Below are 21,065 nucleotides of genomic sequence, written 5' to 3'. Positions count from 1 at the left end.
AAAACAGAAGAGACACAACTTCTGCAGAAACTCTGGGCCCAGCAGATCTCAAGGAGCTAGAGGGTAAAAAAATGCAAATCCCCAAAAAAGTCTCAGGTTTAAATCAATAGGTGGAGGAGTGCAGTTGAGGACTGGAGGGATTCATCAGCATAAACACCCTTAACATCTACATCTGTTTCTTCGACGGGGAGGGAGGTAAAGGGGATACAAAATAATGTATAAGTTAAAATTTTTACTTCAAACTTATCAAATAAAGTTTCATTTAGAAAAAAAAATATTCCTTCACAGAATACTTAACTACACCCACCCATTCTTGTTCATCAACAGAAAGCAAACTAGATATTAAGAAATTGTATTCACAGTATTTTTCGAAACTAAATCCCAATATGAATTATGTCCCAAATCAGGAGGCACAAACAAAAGGTATTTTCACATTAACCGATCTGATTTTGTGCTTCAGAGCTTACTCCCCCTTCGGTCATAAAAATTATTATATCAAATTTTTTCAAAGTTATTGCAAAGAGAATCATCATCAAATTAGCTCATTATATATCTGATGTTATTAATCTTAAAATTATACCTTGAATTTACTCTTAACAGCATACCTTAAAGAATCCTTATAAAATATTTAGCCTTAAAGTATAGAATTTTGCTCCTGCTACAACTCTTCTCTATTAAGAACCAAGTGGAATCTCTATCAGGATGGTACTTCTCTTAGTGTTCATTAATAGCAAGTCACATTTTTAACAAAAAAGTAGAAAATATTCTCCACTTCCAGAGGAGATTATGAATTTAATCCAAAGAAAGATTTTAGTTCTCTGTAGGAATAAAAAAGATAAATTCTGTGAAAAATCTTATCCAAATTTTCTCTCTTATTCCATCTGTCATCTTCTCCGTATTTCTGCCTTTTCACCCACTAGGTTTTTGGTATAAGGGGAAAGGTCAAGGGATTCTTATTTGCATGAGAATAACTGAGAAGAGGACAGCTGGTAGCCTAGGTAAAAATACAACTGGATCTGGACCTGCAGTCCAAGCAACTATTAAATACATCAGAAAGGATCAAAGATTCAAAGTAACGGAATCAAATTAGTAGAATGCATATTGTGGACCTAATGGTTCCAGCAGAAGGTCTCATACTTATTCATTATCTCTCATAAACCCATTCTGAGGCAGCCAAGTTAGAAGATTAAAAGAAGCCTAACTTGTTTCTTACACGTCAGAGACCAAACCTTTCAAATTAGTTCAATTAAACAAGCACTTAATGAAAACTTATTATTCGAAATGACCTGGTGTATTACAGGAGCCCATGTGGTGCAGTGGTTAAGAGCCTGGTTGCTAACCAAAAGGTAAGCAGTTCAAATTCACCAGCTGTTCCTTGGAAATGCTATGGGACAGTTCTACTCTGTTCTATACGGTCACTATGAGTCAGAATCGACTTGATGGCAATGTGTTCAGTTTTCTGAGGTATTACAAAGGATATAAATCAAGAGTAACCTTTATACTAACAATCTAATGAAATAGATAAACAACATGCAAAATTCTAGGTGGACATTCTCAAATCCTATGAAAGCAATGTGAGGAGATTCCCATGAAAGGAATGAGAAGATGATTGGAAGGTGACCTTGAACTGTTTTTTTTTTTTGGAGAGAAGTAGGACTTCCAATAGAGATAAACCTAAAACCAAATCCATTGCCGCCAAGTCTAACGTCCACTCATAGAATCCATCTAGGACAGAGTAGAACTGCCCCATAGGGTTTCCAAGGCTGTAAATCTTTATGAAAGCAGATTGCCACATCTTTCTCCCATGGAGGAGCTGGTGGGTTCGAACCAACCTCTTGGTTAGCAGCCCAGGACTTAACCACCGCGCCACCAGCGCTCCTTTCTGATAAGAGATTTAAGACACGTGCATCTTCTCCTTCTACATACTGTTTTCATTCTACCAACCACCAGTCCACTTAGTCTACATTTTATATAATTCTCTACACAAAACTATCTTTACTGTAGTATGATTGTATTTTTCTAAGATTCTTGATGATGGAGAACATGTTACTTCATATTTGTTTAGCAGTATCTGGCAGATTAGCGACACTCAATAAATATGTTAAATTAATGAATACAAGCAGCTAGTATTCTTTAAATACCTTCTAAATTTCACAAAATATTTTAAGTGACTAACAAGGACTATCCCATTCCTTATCATAACCCTATGAGAAGGTACCAGTAGCATCATCTCACTTTACTGATGAGGAAACAAAAGTACAAACAGGTTAAGCAAGTCACCCAAGACCAGGATTCAAAAAACCCAGGCAGTCTGATACTACAGCTTACGCTTTTTAACCAGTATAAGTACGATACACACATACACACACATACTAATGTAATGGAGATGAGAAAGTACTGGGGAAAAGCAGCTTCAATGAGGCTAATCAAAAGAGGGAGTGGATAAAAGAAGAGCACTATGTAAAACACATTCAGAAAGGCAGGCTGCACAAAAGCCTACACTGAGATCTATTGATTCCCACTATTATCTAGACTGGAGCCCTGGTGGTGCAGTGGTTAAGAACTATCGCTGCAAACTAAAAGGTCGGCAATTCGAATCCACGAGTCACCCCGCAGAAACCCTATGGGGCGGTATTACTCTGTCCTGTAAGGTTGCTATAAGTTGGAATCGACTCGATGGCAACAGGTTTGGTTTTTCTTATCTAGACTGACCTTAGTTTAAAAAGCCATAAAACTCCTTCTCTTAGTATGTAAGCCCTTAACCTTGAGCAGTATTTTCCAGATTGTGTATACAGAACTCTGTTGTTTCCTAGAACATTAAAAGAAGTAATCCAAAAAACAGTCAGGTGGTAAAATGATTTGAGGAACTGCTAGGTTAAGCAAAAATAACAGGTTTCTTTACTAAAGAACTTGGCTGAGTTAACAAAGATTGTGAATCACAGTATGTAGTTTTCCCAATCTTACTTGAACACAGAATTCTGCTCTTATAAAGCATCTCACAGGCCTGGTGTTCAACGGAAGAGTCTGAGATCTACGTGCTGGGCCTACAATGCCTTGTGTGAACCACCCCTCCCTGCTCGCTCATCTTCAAGTCAAATTAGGTCAAATCAAGGCAAAATACAGAAGTATGTGCCAAAAGTATAAAGTCTAAGAAAGATGGAATGTTCTTCCATACCTAACCCAAAAAAGTTATTCTGTACTCCTTATAGTACTTGCGTATAGCACTACAAAAGCACTTACCCCCCCGACTTTAACAAGTTACTTGTACATGTACGCCCTTCCAACTGATTGTTACGCCAGAAAAGTTATTTACGTTTGTACAACAGTATAAAAGTAAAAAAGCAATAAATCATTATTAACTGTATTGTTAAAAAGCATTCCGATTCAGGGAGGAAAATATTAAAAAGGTATAACAAAAAACAAAAAGAGGTTACCCATTGTTATGCCATAGCATATACCATAGTATATTTTAACAATAAATGATTACTGATACCATATAAAACCAATATTACCAATAACATAAGTAACTCAACACTAAAAGACACCTGGAGATGTATTAACCTATATTAAGTAACTTTACAAGGTTAAATTCCACTTATATGTCCTTTTATCATTGTCTGCAGTTGAATGTATTTCACAATTTCATAACTTCGATTTACCTGAAATAGCTTAATTGTTGCAATTAAAAAGTTCACATTAAAATATTTCATATAAGACACCTCTAAAATTATTTCACTAGCAAATATTAGTCATCTTTTAATGTCTAATATTTTAAACATTTTCTAAACAGTACTAGATTCTGAGAAATTAACTATATTTATAACTCACATATTACCATGTTCATCAAGGGGAAATAGCAGACAAATTATTCAATTACAATCTAATATAATCTAATTCAACTTTCTGTAACAACCCAAAAATGGCACTTCTCTATGAAACTAAGTTAGCAAACAAATCAAAGCTATACATAATTATTGATACTTTGGTGTCTTTCATACCAAATACTTGAACTACTAATCTGTCACCTACCATTGGGACAGGAGGAAGAGAAAAAAAAACCTGATTTAGCCTACCATATTTAAATTAATTCCTGAAATCACAACAAATTTAAAACAACAGGGTAAAATATTGTTGAAAACTGAAGCATTCTCCTTTGCTCAGCATTCTTTAAAAAGTTACTTTCAAAGTTCAGTGTTTAATTATTTTAACTATCACCTTCAAAATTCAATGAAAAACGAGTTATTAGAGACAAAAAACAAGCTTTCTTTTCTTACCTATTCGGTCAAATGTTTTATCACACTTAGGACATTGCAATATTTTTTTGTTACTGTTCTGAATGACTACTGGAGTTAACCCCTCATGAATATTTCCTACAGAATCACCGGCCTCAGGTTTTTCTTCTGCATCATTCTGATCTTTTTCGCTTTGTTCTTCAATGTCAGAATATTCATCTGACATTTCCTCCTCTAGCCCATCTTCCTCGGCATTATATTCACTTCCAGGATCCTCAGAATCATTTCTATCTGACTTTTCTTTATCAAAATTCTCTTGATTCAAAGTGTCTGACCCATCACCACTTTCTTGTTCATCATCACTGGTGTCATCAAACTTAACAGGGCACTTTCGATTCCTTTTTGATCTTCTTGCAGAAAAACTTCTCTCCAGCATTTTTAACCCATGTTTTTTCCCCAATAAAAGGGATCTATGGGTCTTAGCCAAATGGTTCTCTAAAGACTTTTTATAACAAAAATGTCTACTACAGAATTTGCACTGATGATTATTTGATAGTCTTCCAGTTAACTCATTTAGTGTTTCTTCTGGTGATGACTTTTCAGTTAACTCAGACTGAAAACTGGCAACGTTTTCATTATTTAGTAGCTTAACTGCATCTATAATGTCCAGAAATTTTGCAGCCTCTAAAACAAGAGGTATTTCATATTTGTACACAAAAAATTCTGATGTGTATAGAAATTCAAGTAAATGCTGAAAAACTGAATGTGTTACGTGATCCAAAGTGACAACATCTGTGCTTGGATTTTTGCTCAAACACGCGTGAAAATAACTACTGCCAACAGCAACGACTACTTTATGTGCACTGAACTCCTTTCCTTCTACGATGATAAGTAAATCACAGAAAGACGGTTGTTTCTGCCTGTCATCATTTAAATACTTCAGTAAATTCTTATTATACTGCAAAGAACTCAAAAGTTTTCTCTGATCAGGAGAGGGAGGAAGGTCCTGGTAACAGCGAAGAGCTTCAGGAATTGGTCTTTCTGTAGGAGTGCAGGTTACCTGGTCACACTCCACTGCACCATTTCCTTCTAAAGAATCTTTATGATAGCCTAGATGGATCTTCTCGTCAAGATCTGAAGTAACCTTTCTCCTTTTCTTCATTGCAGTACAGCAATTTCAGAACAAGAAACTTCATAAGTGTCTTAAGGGAAATATGAAAGAAAACTAGATTGTCTTAGATAACAGCTTCCGGAGGGGCGTGCCCGAGGGTTTCATGGTCTGCAAAAAAGAACCACATAAAATAACTCCATGACAAAGTAATCCTACGTCATTCAATCGCATTTGTCAACGAATCATTTTTAAATTATAACTGAATTATGATACAGTCTCAGTTCACACTCACATGCGTGGCTAAGCGGACAACAAGGAGGGCCGGTATAGGAAAGGCAGCCAACAAAAGAATAATTTTTAAGGAAGCCGGGGCACACTTTCCAAGCCTTATTTACGAACAGGGTGGAAATAATCTGTCAGTAAAGAAAGGGATCCCTCCAAGAGCGCTGACGGTGCAGGTTGAGGGGTGCTGCAGTCATGGTTTACGGGCGCTGGGATGGTGACAATAAGGCCGTCGCGGCCGCGAAATCTGAGTCTCTCCATTATCATGCTTCCCCAGGGCGCGTGAGGCACAGCTCTTGAGGGACAGAGAGCGTCCCTCGGCCAAAACCACCCGACGGCAGACAGCCCCGGGAGGGGCGCAGAGTAGGAGTGGGGTCAACCGGAGAGACTAAACGAAGCAGAAGCGACTCAACAGGCCCTGGCCAGGCGCAGAATGCGCTCGCCAAAGGTGAACCCGCTACCCTTCCCGCCCCAGTTTCCCTGGGCAAACGCCCCACAGATCCATTACCGGGAACCTGGGGCTCCCTCGCTGGCTCCCAGCCGCTGAGCTCCACTCCGGGCGCGATCGTTCCAGCGCCTACCCACTTCCGGGTTCACCCCCCTCCCCCCATCCCACTTCCCCTCCCAGCGCCTCTCCGCCTCCGCAGCCACCCAACACGTCAACCGCGCGCGCAGCCTCCCAGGCGCCTGGAGAGAGACCAACTCTCAGCCCGACGTCGGCCACTGCGCATGTGCGCGCATCCTCCTTTGCACACGCTCGGCAGGTTCTTACTTCGGAGGCGCTAGCTACGCCCCAAATCCGTTACTCTGGGTTTTCGCAGTGGCTTGGTGGCTTCCCTTGATTGAAGTAGACGGCGCTTTGCTGCGAGAAGGGAAAGCGAGGCAAGACTGATGGGGTTTCTTAGAAGAAGGTGGAGAGACCCAGGAAGAATAGCATTAGTACAGAACAGATTTTATTTTTTCTGATGCGTGTAATAGTTCGCAATCAACCACGCAACACTCTCATCTCCCCGAAGCCGCATCTAGCAAACACACTGGCACGCATCAAGGAAGTGGTCTTGACATCAGTTATTTTTCTGATTTAAACCCCTAACACTGTTACTTTTTAAACTTTTTATTGTACACAGAAAAAAAAAATCTACGTAAGTGTAAGTGTGCAGCTGGTAGGACAGGAAGGGAAGCCAAAAAAAAAAAAAAAAAAAAAAAACCAAGAGGACGACTTTTGGAGTCAGTGCCTGAGAGTTTGCATTTCTAGCAGTCCTAGGTGATGCTAATACTGATGGTCTCAGGACCACATCTGAGTAGGAAGATCCTAGACGATGTGGTTTTACAGACAAGGAAAATAAGACAAAGGCGGAGATCGAATAGGATGAGTGGGCAAATTAGAGGCCACCCCCCCCCCCACACACACACATAGCTGCAAACCTAGGACAACAGTCTCAGTGGAAGAACCAGGAAGGGAAAAAAAAAAAAACCTCCCAAGGAGAGAGGGAGACTTTGGGGGAAATGTGCCTGTCCTCAAATTGGATGAGAAGAAGAAAAAAAAAACTTCCATGATAATCCCCACCCAAAATTCACACTTACCTTGATTCTGACAAGGATTCATACCACCCGTAATATGAATTTTTTGCCCCCAGCAAAAAATAACCACACTGGAAAAAAAAAAAAAAAAAGAATGAACTGTAAAAACAATATCTGCTGCCTTGGGATCCAGAAAGACTGCAGATATTGAAATTATCAGAAACTGAAAATAAGTATGTTTAACACGTTTAGAGAAGAAATTTAAAAAAATAAAAAATTATCAAAATAACTGAGAAGTGAAAGCTATCAATATATTAGTACTTAGAATATAGATGGAATCGTATAGTTATATACACTTGTGAATATACATCTATCTCATAGCGACCCTAAAAGACAGTATAACTGCCCCATAGGGCTTTCAAGGCTGTAAATCGTTTATGAAAGCAGACTGCCACATATCTCCCAGAGCTGCTGATGGGTTTGAACCACTGACGTTTTGATTAGCAGCCCAAGCGCTTTAACACCTACACCACCAACGCTTGCTATGAATTGGAATCCACTCCATGGCAGTGGGTTTTTGGGTTTACATATATATATATAAACAGAAAACTGAAATAAGGTAGAAAATAAATCCAAAGATACAGAAAGAAAAAATTTTAATAATAAAATAGAGAAATATACAATAAAGAGAAACAATAGTGCAAATTTTGAATACTTTAGAAAGTGTACTTATAAAGTAGATAACCCTATGGCAGGATTATTAATAAAAGAGCAAATGCATGCATAAACCATTAAAGAGATTTTTTTTCTTAATTGTTGTGTAAACCCTGTTAAAGACATAATGACAACTCTTTATTTAGATGAGTCCTGTTCAATTAATCTAAAAATTCCAAAAACTTTCCATTATTAGTGAGTCTATATACACAAATCAATTTAACTGTTCTGAAGAAATTTGCCAGTCTTTAACCTGTTACAGCATGCTTGATTAAACTGAACAGTACGTTTTATAAATACCCAAATCTTGGAAATGTAGCAGGGACTATAAATATGAATGCAGCAATGATCAAAATAATTATATTTAAGAAAAAAAATTGTCATCAAATTGATTCTGACTCATGGTGACTCTGTGTTACAGGTGAAACTGTTCTCCCTAGGATTTTCAAAGCTATGACTTTTCAGAAGTAGATTTCCAGACCTTTCTTGCAAGGCAACTTTGGGTGCGTTCAAACCACCAGCTTTCCAGTTAGTAATCCAGCAAGTTAATGGTTTGTACCACCCAGGACTCCCAATTAGATACAAGCTCCTAACAAAATAGCATCAATCTGTTCTTTAAAAATTGACAGAACTGGAGTGAGACAGTATGGTGGGAGATTTTTTTAACCCACCTACACATCTTTTATAGGGTTGCTATGAGTTAGAGTCGACTCGACGGCAACGGGTTAACATACCTTTTACAGTAATGATTGGGTAAACAAAACAAACAAATAAAAAAGCAGTAAGACTGTGGAGCTTTTTTTTTTTTAATGATTAACAATATTGACCTAATTAACACATGTGAAATACTGCACCCAACAGCTGCAGAGTACACATTCTTTTCAAATACATATGGAACATTTACAAAAATCGATCAAGTATTAGGCCATAAAGAAATTAACAACAAATTTCAAAAAAAACAGAAAAAGAATAAGCAAATACTCTCTCTACGATGTAATTAGGTTATCAATAAATGGCAATAATAATCATGATAATAAGAAAGTTTCCATAGATTGAAAATTAAGATACACATTTCCAAATAATCAATGATTCAAAAAAGAAATCACAGCAAAAATCAGCAAGTATCTGAATCAAATGAGAATGAGAATGCAGCATAGGAAAACTGTAAGCTATACCTAAAGTCACGCACGGAGGGATGTTTGTCTTTATATGTTTAAAGACTGCATATAAGTGAGACTTTAGAAGTTAGAAAATCAGAGTAAATTAAACATTAAGTAAAAGGAGAGCAATAAAAAGGATACAGTCAGAAATGAATGAAATAGAAAAATTCATATATGTAGGCTGACAAAGCCAAATATTGGTTCTTTGAATAAAAATAAATTGATAAATCTGTAGCCAGATTGACCAAGGGGAGAAAATGCCCATATCATGAATGACAACGGGAACATTACATGTCCCACAGATATTAAAAAATTAACAAGACACCAGTGTAAAAAAAAAAAATCAAATAAATTTGGCAGTTTATATGAAATGGACAAATTATTTGAAAAACAAAGCTTATTCTTTGAACAGACTCATGAAATTAAATAAGTAACTGGCAACAATAGTCAAGAACAAAACGAGCAACAAATAACCTGAGGAATTAAAAAGGTGGTATCACTATAGGGTCTACTCACATTAAAAAACTAACAAGAGGATATTATAAAATATTTTATGGCAATAAGTTTGAAAAGTTAGTAAAAACAGACAAATTCTTAGGAAAACATAACAGAAAATTAGAATCAAATATAAATTAAGAGTTGAATAGTCGTATTTTTAGTGTATAAATTGAATTCATAATCAAAAATCCTCCCACAAATGAAGAATCCCATTCCAGATGGTTTTATAAGTGAACTCTACCTATCATTTAAGAAATACTACTAAATATTGCCAATTTTGCACAACTCTGCCAAAAAAATTTATTTAAAAAAGGAGGGAGGACACTTCATACTTCATTTGATGAGGCCAGCATAATCATGATACCAAAACCTGGCAAGTACATTGCGGGAATTAAAAATTACAGGTTAAACTCACTGAAACTTAAGTGCGAAACTCCTAAACATAGTCAAATTAAAGTAAGTGTGTGTGTGTGTGTGTGTGTGTGTGTGCGTGTGTGTGTAAGAGAAAGAGAGAGAAAACTCAATTGTATTCAATACAGGAATACCAGTGTCTTGGTCATCTAGTACTGCTCTAACAGAAATATCACAAGTGGATGGCTTTAACAAAGAGAAATTTGTTCTCTCACAGTCCACTAGGCTAGAAGCCCAAATTCACGGCATCAGCTCCAAGGGAAGTCTTCAAGTCCAAATTCAGGGCGTCAGCTCCAGGGGAAGGCTTTCTCTGTTGGCTCTGGAGGAAGGTCTATGTTATCAATCTTTCCTTGGTCTAGGAGCTTCTCTGCGCAGGAACCTCAGGTCCAAAGGAAGTGCCCTGTTCCTGGCACTGTTTTCTTGGTGGTATGAGGTTCCCAACTCTCTGCTTGCTTCCCTTTCTTTTTATCTCTTGAGAGATAAAAGGTGGTGCAGGTCACACCCCAGGGAAACTCCTTTACATTGGATCAGGGATGTGACCTGGGTAAGAGTGGTGTTACAATCCCACCCTAATCCTCTTTAATGTAAAACTATAATCGCAAAATAGAGGACAACCACACAACACTGGGAATCATGGCCTAGCCAAGTTGATACACACATTTTTGGGGGGACACAATTCAATCCATGACAACCAGATTTAACATTTTAAAATAAACTCATGTAATTTTTCATGTTAACAGAATAAAAGATGAAAAATGTTGATCATTTCAACAGATGCAGAAAATACTTGATAAACTCAACATACAGTCATGATTTTTAAAAACCTTAACAAACTAGTAATAGAAAATACCTTAATACCTTCTTAATATGATAAATGAAATCTACAAGAAGAAACAAATAGCAAATATCATAGTTAACAATAAAATGTTAAAAATACCCACAGAATTTAAGAATGAGCCAAGGATACTTTCTAATATCTCTCTGACTTGACATTTTAATTTAGGTTTTATACAGGGGAAATAAACAAAAGTTATAAGGTTTGGACAGGAAAAAAATAAAATTTTCATTATTTACTGTAGACTTGATTGAATACTTAGAAAAAAACTACAGATAAATTATTAATTTAATAAAGTTGCAGGATACAAGGCTGAAACAAAATAAAATAGTATTTCTCTATATCAGCAATGAACAATAAGACAAGAGAATTCAAAAAGTAATGTCTTTATACATGTAGTATCAACTTTCATATCCATAAGAAATTAGAGATCTCTGGCAGAGGAAGTAGCAGGTAGAAGAGAACAGAAGCACAAAGCCCAGATCCAGAAATGGAATGTGCACTCTCCGGAAAGTCTCCTCAGTATCTTCCTTTTGCTGATTGGTTGTGGTCTTAACATCCTTTAACAGGCTGTTTCCACATGTTTGCAAGTTTATTTCTGAAAATTAAAATGTTTTTCTTCATTTATTCATTGAGTATCTGTTGAACAACTACTTTATACTAGGCCTGTTACATTTTCAGTGAGTTAAATCATAAAAATGTATTTTATCAATAGTATCAAAATATAAAATACCTGGGAATAAATTCAATGAATTATGTTCAAGACCTCTCTACACAATTCTCTACAACAGGGGTCAGCAAATGTTATTCTGTAAAGGGCCGGGAAGTAACAATCCTAGAATTTATGAGTCCCTGAGTGGCACAAATGGTTAACCACTTGGCTACTAACCAAAAGGTTGGAGGTTTGAATCCACCCACAGGTGCCTTGGAAGGAAGGCCTGGCAATCTTCCAAAAGATCACAGCCACTGAAAACCCTGTTGAGCACTGTTATACTCCAAAACACGAGGTTGACATGAGTCAGAATTGACTTGACTGTAACTGGCTTTATTTTTGTTTTTGTTTTTTTAATGAACCACATACGGTCTCTGCCCCATATTCTTCTTTATTTTTTATAATCCTTTAAAAATGTAAAAAACACTCTTAGCTCATGGGTCACACAAAAACCGGCCATGTGTGAAATTTGGCCCATTGGCCATAGTCTTCTGACTCCTGCTCTGAAATGTACCTCAGAGAAATTAAAGATGACCTGAATAATTTAAGAAATATTTATATTCATAGACTGGAATCATCAATATTGTAAATATGTTTACCCCCAAATCAATCTGTACATTCAAAGATATCAATACATTGGACTTTACTAATATTAAAAACTTTGTTCTTCAAAAAACAATGTTATGAAAATAAAATGGCAAGTCACTGACTGGAAGAAGATATTTGAAAAACATGTGTCCAGCAAAGGTCATATACCTAGAATATAATAAGAACTCCTACAACTAATTAATAAGAAAAATAGCAAATGAATATAAAATGAGCAAAATATTTGAACAGAGGCTTCATGAAAGAAGATAAGCACATGAAATGATGATCAACATCATTGATTTTGTTGTTGTTGTGTGCCATTGGGTCGATTCTGACTCATAGCGACCTTATACGTCAGAGTAGAACTGCCCCATAGGGTTTCCTAGGAGGGGCTGGTGGAGTTGAACTGCTGACCTTTTGGTTAGCAGCAAAGCTCTTAACCACTGTGCCACCAGGGCCCCCCATAGGGTATATTATGCTGTAATCTTTACAGGAGCAGATCACCAGAACTTTTCTCCCAAGGAGTGACTGGTGGGTTCAAAACACCAATCTTTTGATTGGCAGCCAAGCTCTTAACCATTGTGCCACCAGAACTGTCTTCACTGGTCTTAAACCAAAACCAAACCCACTACCATGGAGTTGATTCTGACTCATAGTGACCCTATAGGGTTTCCAAGGCTGTAAATCTTTACTGAAGCAGACTGCCACATCTTTCTCCCACAGAGCAGCTGGTGGGTTCGAACTGCTGACCATTCGGTTAGCAGCCAAGCGCGTTAACCACTGCACCACCAGGGCTCCTCCTTGGTCTTAAGGGGGATGCAAATTAAAACCACAATGAGATCTCACTTACATCCAGTAGAATAACTAAAATAATAAAGACGGAAAATGTCAAATGTTGGAGAGGATATGCATCAACTGGAACTCACATATACTCCTAAAGTAAATGTAAAATGATACAAGCACTCTGGAAAACAGTTGAGCAATTTATGAAAAAGATAAAGTTACTCATACCATACTACTTAGCCATTCCACTCTTATCCAAGAGAATAAAAGCATATATTCACACAAAATCTTGTACACAAAAATTCATAGCAGTTTTATTTGTTATAGCCAAAAACTAGAAGCAACCCCAACGTCCATCAACATGTAAATGGATAAACAAATTATATATTTATATAATGGAATAATGCTGCTCAACAATAAAAACTACAAACTAATAATACAGGCAACAACATAGATGAATCTTAAAATAATCATGCTGAATAAGAGGAGACAAAAAGCATATTCTAAATGATTCCACTTATACCAAATTCTAGAAACTGCAAATTACAGTGACAGAAAGCCAATCAGTTTGCTGCTTGGTGACAGCTGGGAGGGCAGGAAGTGAAAGATTACAAAAGGGCACAAGGAAACTTTTGTTCATTATCTTGATTGTGGTAATGGTTTCACCAGTGTATGCACATGTCAAAACTCATAAAATTGTGTACTTTAAGTGCACATAAAGTATCGTATGACAATCCTAATTAAAGCAGTTAAAGTATGTATCAGACAGACACATGAACAGAGACACAGAATGAAACCGAATAGAATAGAAAGTCCCAAAACAGATTCAAATTCATAGGCAAATTTACTACGTAAAGACATTAAAAGTTGAAATCTGTGGCAAAAAGATAGACTTTCCAGTAGTAAATGAGACTGGAGTAAAAGACTGGGCATCAGGAATAAAACAAAGTTATATATAAATTTTTCAGCGTATCAGGACAATTTCCAACTGAATACATTGTAAAAGCAAAAATGTACAGAGAACAATGTTTATATTGTAATTTAAAGCAGAAAAAAATAGATTACTTTTTGTTCGTATGATATGGTCACATGTACAGTAAAGAATTGCACTGAGTAAATACTGGAACACATTACCCCAAAATATTAATGGAGATTCTCTCTGGGCAATGGAGTAATATATGATATTCATTTCTTCTACTTTTTTATATTTTTAACTCTTTTAATATAAACATGTATCTTCATGGTTAATGTGATGGCATCTGCTAGACTTCAGACTCTAAAGCCAGAGCATGTCACATGCTGGGCAAAGAATGAGAAGGTCTGTCACCTTCTCATGAAAACACAAGCACGTTGGAAAATAGTTGAACATTGCCTTAGGGAGTGCTCTGCTAACTAGAGGAAAAGTATTTTTTGATCCCGGTAGTGTCATACAATACAAATCTTGAGAGTAATTTGTATGTGGAGGTGTGAGAATAAGGAGTACTGATTACTGATTGCTGGAACTCATTTATATAGTTAGGGCAGACAATGCCTTCTGCTTAGAGATTCTTATATATGACTCTTATTTATGGTGACGGGTGAATCAGATCAATTTTCTAGATGAAACCGTTAGTTATTTATTTGAAGAGTTTCTATGAGACAATATTTAAAGATCAAATAAAATTAAATGTTTCCATGCATTATGAGGTGTCAAGAACTGAATTGTGTCTCCCGAAAATATGTGTCAACTTGGCTAGCCCGTGATTCGCAGTATTGTGTGATTGTCTTCCATTTTGTGGTTTGATTATACTTCATTTTGTGTCACGTAATAAATCCTAGCCTCTATGCCTATGGTTACGATCCCATTTGGGAGTGAGCTGTCTGTTATGTTAAGGAGACAAGATTAGGTCATGTTAATGAGGATTAGGGTGGGATGCAGCACCCTTACACAGGTTCCAGCCCTTATCTGATATAAGGGGAGTTTCCCTGGGGTGTGCCCTGCATCATCTTTTATCTTGTAAGAGATAAAAGGAGAGAGAAAGTGAGCACAGAGGGACCTCATTGCCACCAAGAAAGAAGAGCCAGGATTGAAGCACTTCCTTTAGACCTGGGATCCCTGCACTGAGAAGCCCCTAGACCAGGGGAAGGTTGATGATCAGGACCTTCTTCCAGATCTCGACCAGGAGAAGACTGATGATCAGGACCTTCTTCCAGATCTGACAGAGAAAGAAAGCCTTCTCCTGGAGCTGGTGCCCTGAATTCAGACTTCTAGCCTCCTAAACTGTGAGAGAATATATTTTTGTTTGTTAAAGCCATACACTTGTGGTATTTCCGTTATAGCAGCACTGGATAACTAAGATATGAGGTATAAGACATTAAATATATTCATTGGGTTTTAGACAGCTATTATTTTGTACTATTCATAAACCAAAGAAAACAACAGGAACTATCCATAAATTAATTGCTGAATTCAGCAGAAAGAGTGCTTCCCACTTTGTAGAGGGTTTTCAGAGACCTCTTTAAAATATATACCGCAAGCCCATTCTTTTGAACTTCCTAGTAACCTTCCTTCTCTGATTCCTATCCCTTATCTCTGCTCTTCCGCAACTTCCCAGGAATGTTATAGAATAGATGAGCAAATAAAGAATTAACGTGGTTTGCGGCAGGTACTTTGAATGTTGATGTACTGTTTTGGGGATGGGGCTATGAGATAGTGAAAGATTTCATCTCTCAGCTACGTCACAGCATCTTACTCCCAATTACATTACTTTTTATTCCAATCCATTCTGCACAACATGACTTAAAGTTAAGTTAAATAGTGTGGAATGTGCCATGTCTTCTCGATAAAGTACAAATTCCTCACCCTGTCACTCAAGGACCTATAAAGATGTTAAACCAAATTTCATTGGTTTTAAGATATACACCAAAATTCTTTAAAAGATCTATATGATGCTGTCTTAGTTTAGGTTCTGTAGAGAAGCAAAACCAGTAAGATGTGTACGTATATATACAGGCAGTCCTCGTGTTATGAACGTCCAACTTATGGACAACTGATACTTGCCCTTTAATGTTATATAAATTTTCCCTCACTTTGAACTGATTCCACCAACCCCTACTCACAAAAAATTCTTCATCACAATCACCTTCATTTGCTACCAGTGCAGCTTGTAAATCATTGAAAAGGCTTTGAGCCTTTTCGTGTACTAACCAAACCAAAAACCAAACCTGTTGCCACCGAGTCAATTCCGACTCATAGCGACCCTATAGGACAGAGTAGAATTGCCCCATAGGGTTTCCAAGGAGCAGCTGGTGAATTTAAACTGCCAACATTTTTTTTGGTTAGTAGCCTGAGCTCTTAACCACTGCACCACCAGGGATCCTTTCTTACACTAAAGAAAGGCTAAATAAGAACTGTATACCTCTGTTCCAACATACCTACAAATTTGACTTAAAGACATAGTTAGGAAAGAATTTCATTCATAACCCAGGAACTTCCTGTATATTAGAGAGAGAGAGAGAGAGATTTACTTCGAGGAAATGGTTCATGCAACTTTGGGGGCTGGCAAGTCCCAAATCCGTAGGTCAGGTGGTAGGCTGGAGACCTCTGCAGGCTCACGGGGTTGCAGGGTCTGACAAATCAAAAATCTGCAGGTCAGGTGGTAGGCTGGAGACTTCTGTAGGCTTATGTCCCAAAATCTGTACTAAGGTGACAAGAAGAGTACAGGGTCAAGAGAGAGAATGAGCTCTGCCAGAACAACCATTAATATTCTGGAGGCAGACCACACCCCCGGGGAAATTCTCCTTTCGACTGACTGATGACCTCAGATCACATCATGGAAAGTACTTACATTACGTTACACTGCAGAACAGCAGCCAGTCCACTGTCTGACAAACCATGGAGGATCATAGCCTAGCCAAGTTGACATATAAAATTAACCATCACAGATCTTAACCTCACTTGCTTTTCAATCCTATACCACATTTCCCCTCTCTCAGCGCTCCAGCCACATGGCCTTCTTTCACTTCTTGAATTTCCGCTTGTGGGTTCTCTCCCTTCACAAGGCCTTTGTACATGTTCTTTCCTCTATCTGTGGCAGTCAGCCTCTTCTATCTTTTCATCCTTTTGTACGATCTCAATTCATCTTTACGGATGCTTTTGTTGACTTCTCTAATGAGGCTAATAACCCAGTGTCATGGTTTTAATTATGTCCCCCAAAAGACGTGTGTATCAATTTGGCTGGTCCATGATCCCCAGAATTGTGTGGTTGGCCTCCATTTTGTGATTGTAATTTTATGTTAAAGAGGATTAGGGTGGGATTGTAACACCGTCTTTATCCAGGTCACATCCCTGATATAATGTAAAGGGAGTTTCCCTGGGGTGTGGCCTGCACCACCTTTTATGTCTCAAGAGATAAAAGGAAAGGGAAGCAGAGAGTTGGACACCTCATACCATTAAGAAAGCAGTGTCGGCAGCAGAGCACGTCCTTTGGACCGGAGTCCCTGCGCTGAGAAGCTCCTAGTCCGGGGGAACACTGATGAGAAGGCCGAGACAGAGAAAGCCTTTCCCTGGAGATGATGCCCTGAATTTGGACTTTTAGCCTACTTTACTGTAAGGAAATAAACTTGTCTTCGTTAAAACTATCCACTTGTGGTATTGTTGTTATAGCAGCACTAGATGACTAAGACACCCAGTCATATGTTCTCATAAAACTACATATAAAGGAGTAGCACTTAGTATTGCTGTAATTTTACATTTATTTGTGTGTGGTTTTGATCAATGTCAGTTTTCTCCACTAGTTAGAAGAGACACTATCCTTTCTTTATTTACCATTGTGGGCCTAACATAGTATCTATCATGGAGGTATTAAATGAAAAATAAATAGGTAAATAAATAAAGGAATGAATGAAAAACATAAAGTGGGTAAAGAGAAAATGAATTAAAAAGATGTAACAAGGAGATTAAAGAATAAAACTAATAAAAGTTTAGAAACGGTAACATTTTTACAAGAGATGAACAAAAAGTTAAGAACTAAGTGAAATAAAACAGCAATTTTTATAAACAAGTAAAGTAAATGCAAAACTTAGAAGCAGAAATAAAACCTGGAACCAGAAAAATAAAAGCCATGAACTAGGATGGGGAAGGTGCTCAGAGGGGCGAGTACAAACCTTCCCTGCTACCTAATGCCCAGGCTGGACCCAGCCAGAGTGTTGATAAGACAAGCTCAAAGGAGGAGAGGAGGGCAGGAAGAGTGTCAGAATTAGGCCATAGCCAGGAGCGCTTTAGGTAACAAACATAAACATTGTGTTTGCCTTCATCTGAGAGAAAGATTTACGTTGGTTTTCCAAGGATAGCAAATGTTTGTTTGGCACAATGAAAACATAAAGAGAAAATTTTATTTCTTAGCATAATTCTCTATAAGGAAGAGATGTATAAGCCTCGCAAAGAGCAGGCTAGGGGAAAAAAGGTAGTCACAGTTGGACCAGCAGGCTTTCATTCTGCAGAGTGGGTGTATAAGGTTAAGGATAGAGAAGAACTACTTAGGAAAGTAGGAGAGATATTTAGAGGCCATGTTGGAGCCAAGAGAAGAAAGCCAAGAAAGGGGGAATTTCAAAGAGCAGTGACAGTTAAAAAAGGGCCTCAATTCAACGTAATACCAGGTCTGGTTTTGATAGCATGCTGTCCATCTGGATTCATAAGAAACAGAAGATAGAGCAAGGGGGCGTAGACATAGAACTGGTATAGTACATCGTGGAATGAGTACAGTTCTCGAGCCATACACATCTGTGTTCAAAACATACCTCTTATCACATCCTGTGAGCATTAGCTTTTATGCTTCTCAGATGAGTGAAAAACAGAGATGTGTTGAGTGTTTCGGTTCTTCCTGAAAAAAAAAAAGTAATTTTACTAACAATAATTCAAATTTTCTTTTTCCATATTGGAAAATATATATATATGTATATTTGAGGTAGAAAGAAACGTTTGCTTGATGGCTCTTTAAAATAAGAACCTTTCTTGTAGACAGTTGCTGTCGGCTATGCTCTCATGGTTCTTGCAATCCATGTTCAGTTTGCTTTGTCATTAGGAGAACTTCGGGGAAAAAATTGAGAGCCTGTATGAGCCTGGTTTCATCATTATAAAATTGGGCAAAAAATGAGTCCATGTATCTAAGCACTTAGTGCTAATCCTGACTTACTGCCTTTACTCGACATTATTATTTTCCTTGTCTATTCCATCCCTTCTCAATTTAAGGCAGGAATAGATAATGCCTCAGTTTTTATTTTGTCATTTTTAAAAACTGCTTTCCAATATTGAGCAATTGTAGACCTTTCCAACCAAAGATGTCAGTTATAGGACTATAAATAAAAGTTTTTAACATAGTAACTCACTATCTTCAACACAAAGAGGTGTGATAGATCTGAAATATTTCTGTATTAAAAATACATAGTTGAGGATATTATCCTAGAAAATATTATATATATGCATGTGCATGTGATCCAATTTCATCCTCTATTTTTCTTCCAAATTTTTCTTTTTATGCTCTTTTAGTTTTCCAACAGTTAATGTCTTGTTTATATAATTGATTCTGAAACTCACAGCAGCTTCCTGGGGAATCCAAAGGAAGCTAATGACAGTAGATATACATTACTGCAGGTCATAAAAAGCCATTACATTATTGTTATTTTTTAAATTTTAGGTGAGTTGAGACACATTTGAATACACCAGACCGATATTGGAAAACGCACTGAATTTTTATGGATCAACATTTTTTTCCACCAGAGGGTGCAATTTGTCAGTGTATCAAGATTTCTAGGTTTGCTTGTTTTTTTAAATTAGTGTACTTTATAAATAATATCAGAGAGCTGATTTGTTTCAAGACACTAATGTAAAATTCCAAGCAGATTTTATGAAACTTCAAATAAATGAAATTTCACTAATAGGAATGAATCTGGGCTTTATTCCACAATATACTTGTGATTTAATTAGGATCAAGTTATTTATAAGCTGAGCATAATTTTGCTCTCTTTTTTGAATATCATGTATAATTTTCTTGGCTGTTAACACTGCATTAATGTATACTAATAACTCATAATGAAGAGAAGTACAGTTCTACCTATAATATTATGCTGTATTTGCAGTTATTTTTCTTTAGCAGGCTATGTATTCATTTAAAATCCTCCATAAAATATAGATTACTTTCTCTTAAGGAGCCCTGGTGGCACAATGGTTAAACTGTCAGCTGCCAACCAAAAGGTTGGCACTTTAAATCCACCCAGCAGCTCCGAGGGAGAAAGACCTGTCAATCTGTTCTCATAAAGATTACAGCCTAGAAAACCCTATGGAGCAGTTCTACTCTGTCACATGGGAGAGCTATGAGTCAAAATTGACTTGATGGCACCTAACAACAATAACAAAAACAGCACCCAGTAATAATCTGTGATCTAAAATTAAATGTAAATTTAACAAGTATAAAACTAATACATGCATTTAATTGGTTTTTTTTTTTTTTTTGCTTTTTTATATACCTCTTATATAGTATGAAGGCTATTAGACAATGTGCGCCTTAGATATAATATTACTAATAATATAAATTATAATAACAGTCAATATTTATTGAGCACCAACAAAGTGTCAGGCATTGTTTTATACTTACTAACTTTGCATTTTTTAACTTACTTAATCCTCACAACAACCTCAACAGGTTGGTACCATTATCCCCATTTCACAGATAAAGGATCTAAGGTACCAAGCAATTTGCTCAAGGTCATACAGTTAGTACCTGGACTCAACCCAGGCCACCTGGCTCCAGGGTCCAGACTTAATCATTGTTTAATAACTATGTTATACTTATTGATGTCAATAACTGCTACTCAAATACCAGTGTTTTGATTTTTATTTTCAGACACTTCAAGATTTCATTGCAAGTTTATGGCTCTCAGATACCTATCAAATATTTGTGTGTTTTTCCTTGGCCTAAATTGATAAAATTCATGCTGCTGATGATTTAGATAATTGGTCTTGTGGCAGAGACCTATTCCAGTAACCCTTCCCTCTCAGTAGGAGAACACAATATTTTTCTAGCACATTGCCAGTAAGAATAAAAGACTACATTTTCCAGTCTTCCTCTCAGATATGCATGGCTACCTAACTATGGTAATTAGGCAATGAAATGTTAAGCTAAGTGTTGTGTGAGACTTTCAGGGAGCCTTCTTAAAAGGTAAAGCCTGTGACCCTGTGCCC

At 37.1% G+C, this 21,065-nt stretch overlaps 1 protein-coding gene across 1 annotated transcript in view; it reads right to left on the bottom strand.

Annotated features, from left to right (window-relative positions):
* The window catches only part of ZBTB41 (zinc finger and BTB domain containing 41), a 47,554-nt gene extending 41,325 nt beyond the window's left edge, over window positions 1-6,229 (bottom strand). Inside the window, exons 1-2 of the mRNA XM_004375328.2 lie at window positions 6,134-6,229; window positions 4,275-5,511 (exon numbers count right to left, since the gene is read on the bottom strand). Coding sequence (XP_004375385.1) covers window positions 4,275-5,394 — 1,120 coding nt within the window. The 5' untranslated portion in view covers window positions 5,395-5,511; window positions 6,134-6,229. The remainder of the gene's footprint in view (window positions 1-4,274; window positions 5,512-6,133) is intronic.
* Window positions 6,230-21,065: the final 14,836 nt, after the last annotated feature.

This window comes from Trichechus manatus, unplaced genomic scaffold (assembly GCF_000243295.1).
Source record: "Trichechus manatus latirostris isolate Lorelei unplaced genomic scaffold, TriManLat1.0 scaffold00035, whole genome shotgun sequence".
Lineage (NCBI taxonomy): Eukaryota > Metazoa > Chordata > Mammalia > Sirenia > Trichechidae > Trichechus > Trichechus manatus.
The sequence above is the reverse complement of the archived record's forward strand: the minus strand, read 5'-3'. Positions and strand labels throughout refer to the sequence as shown.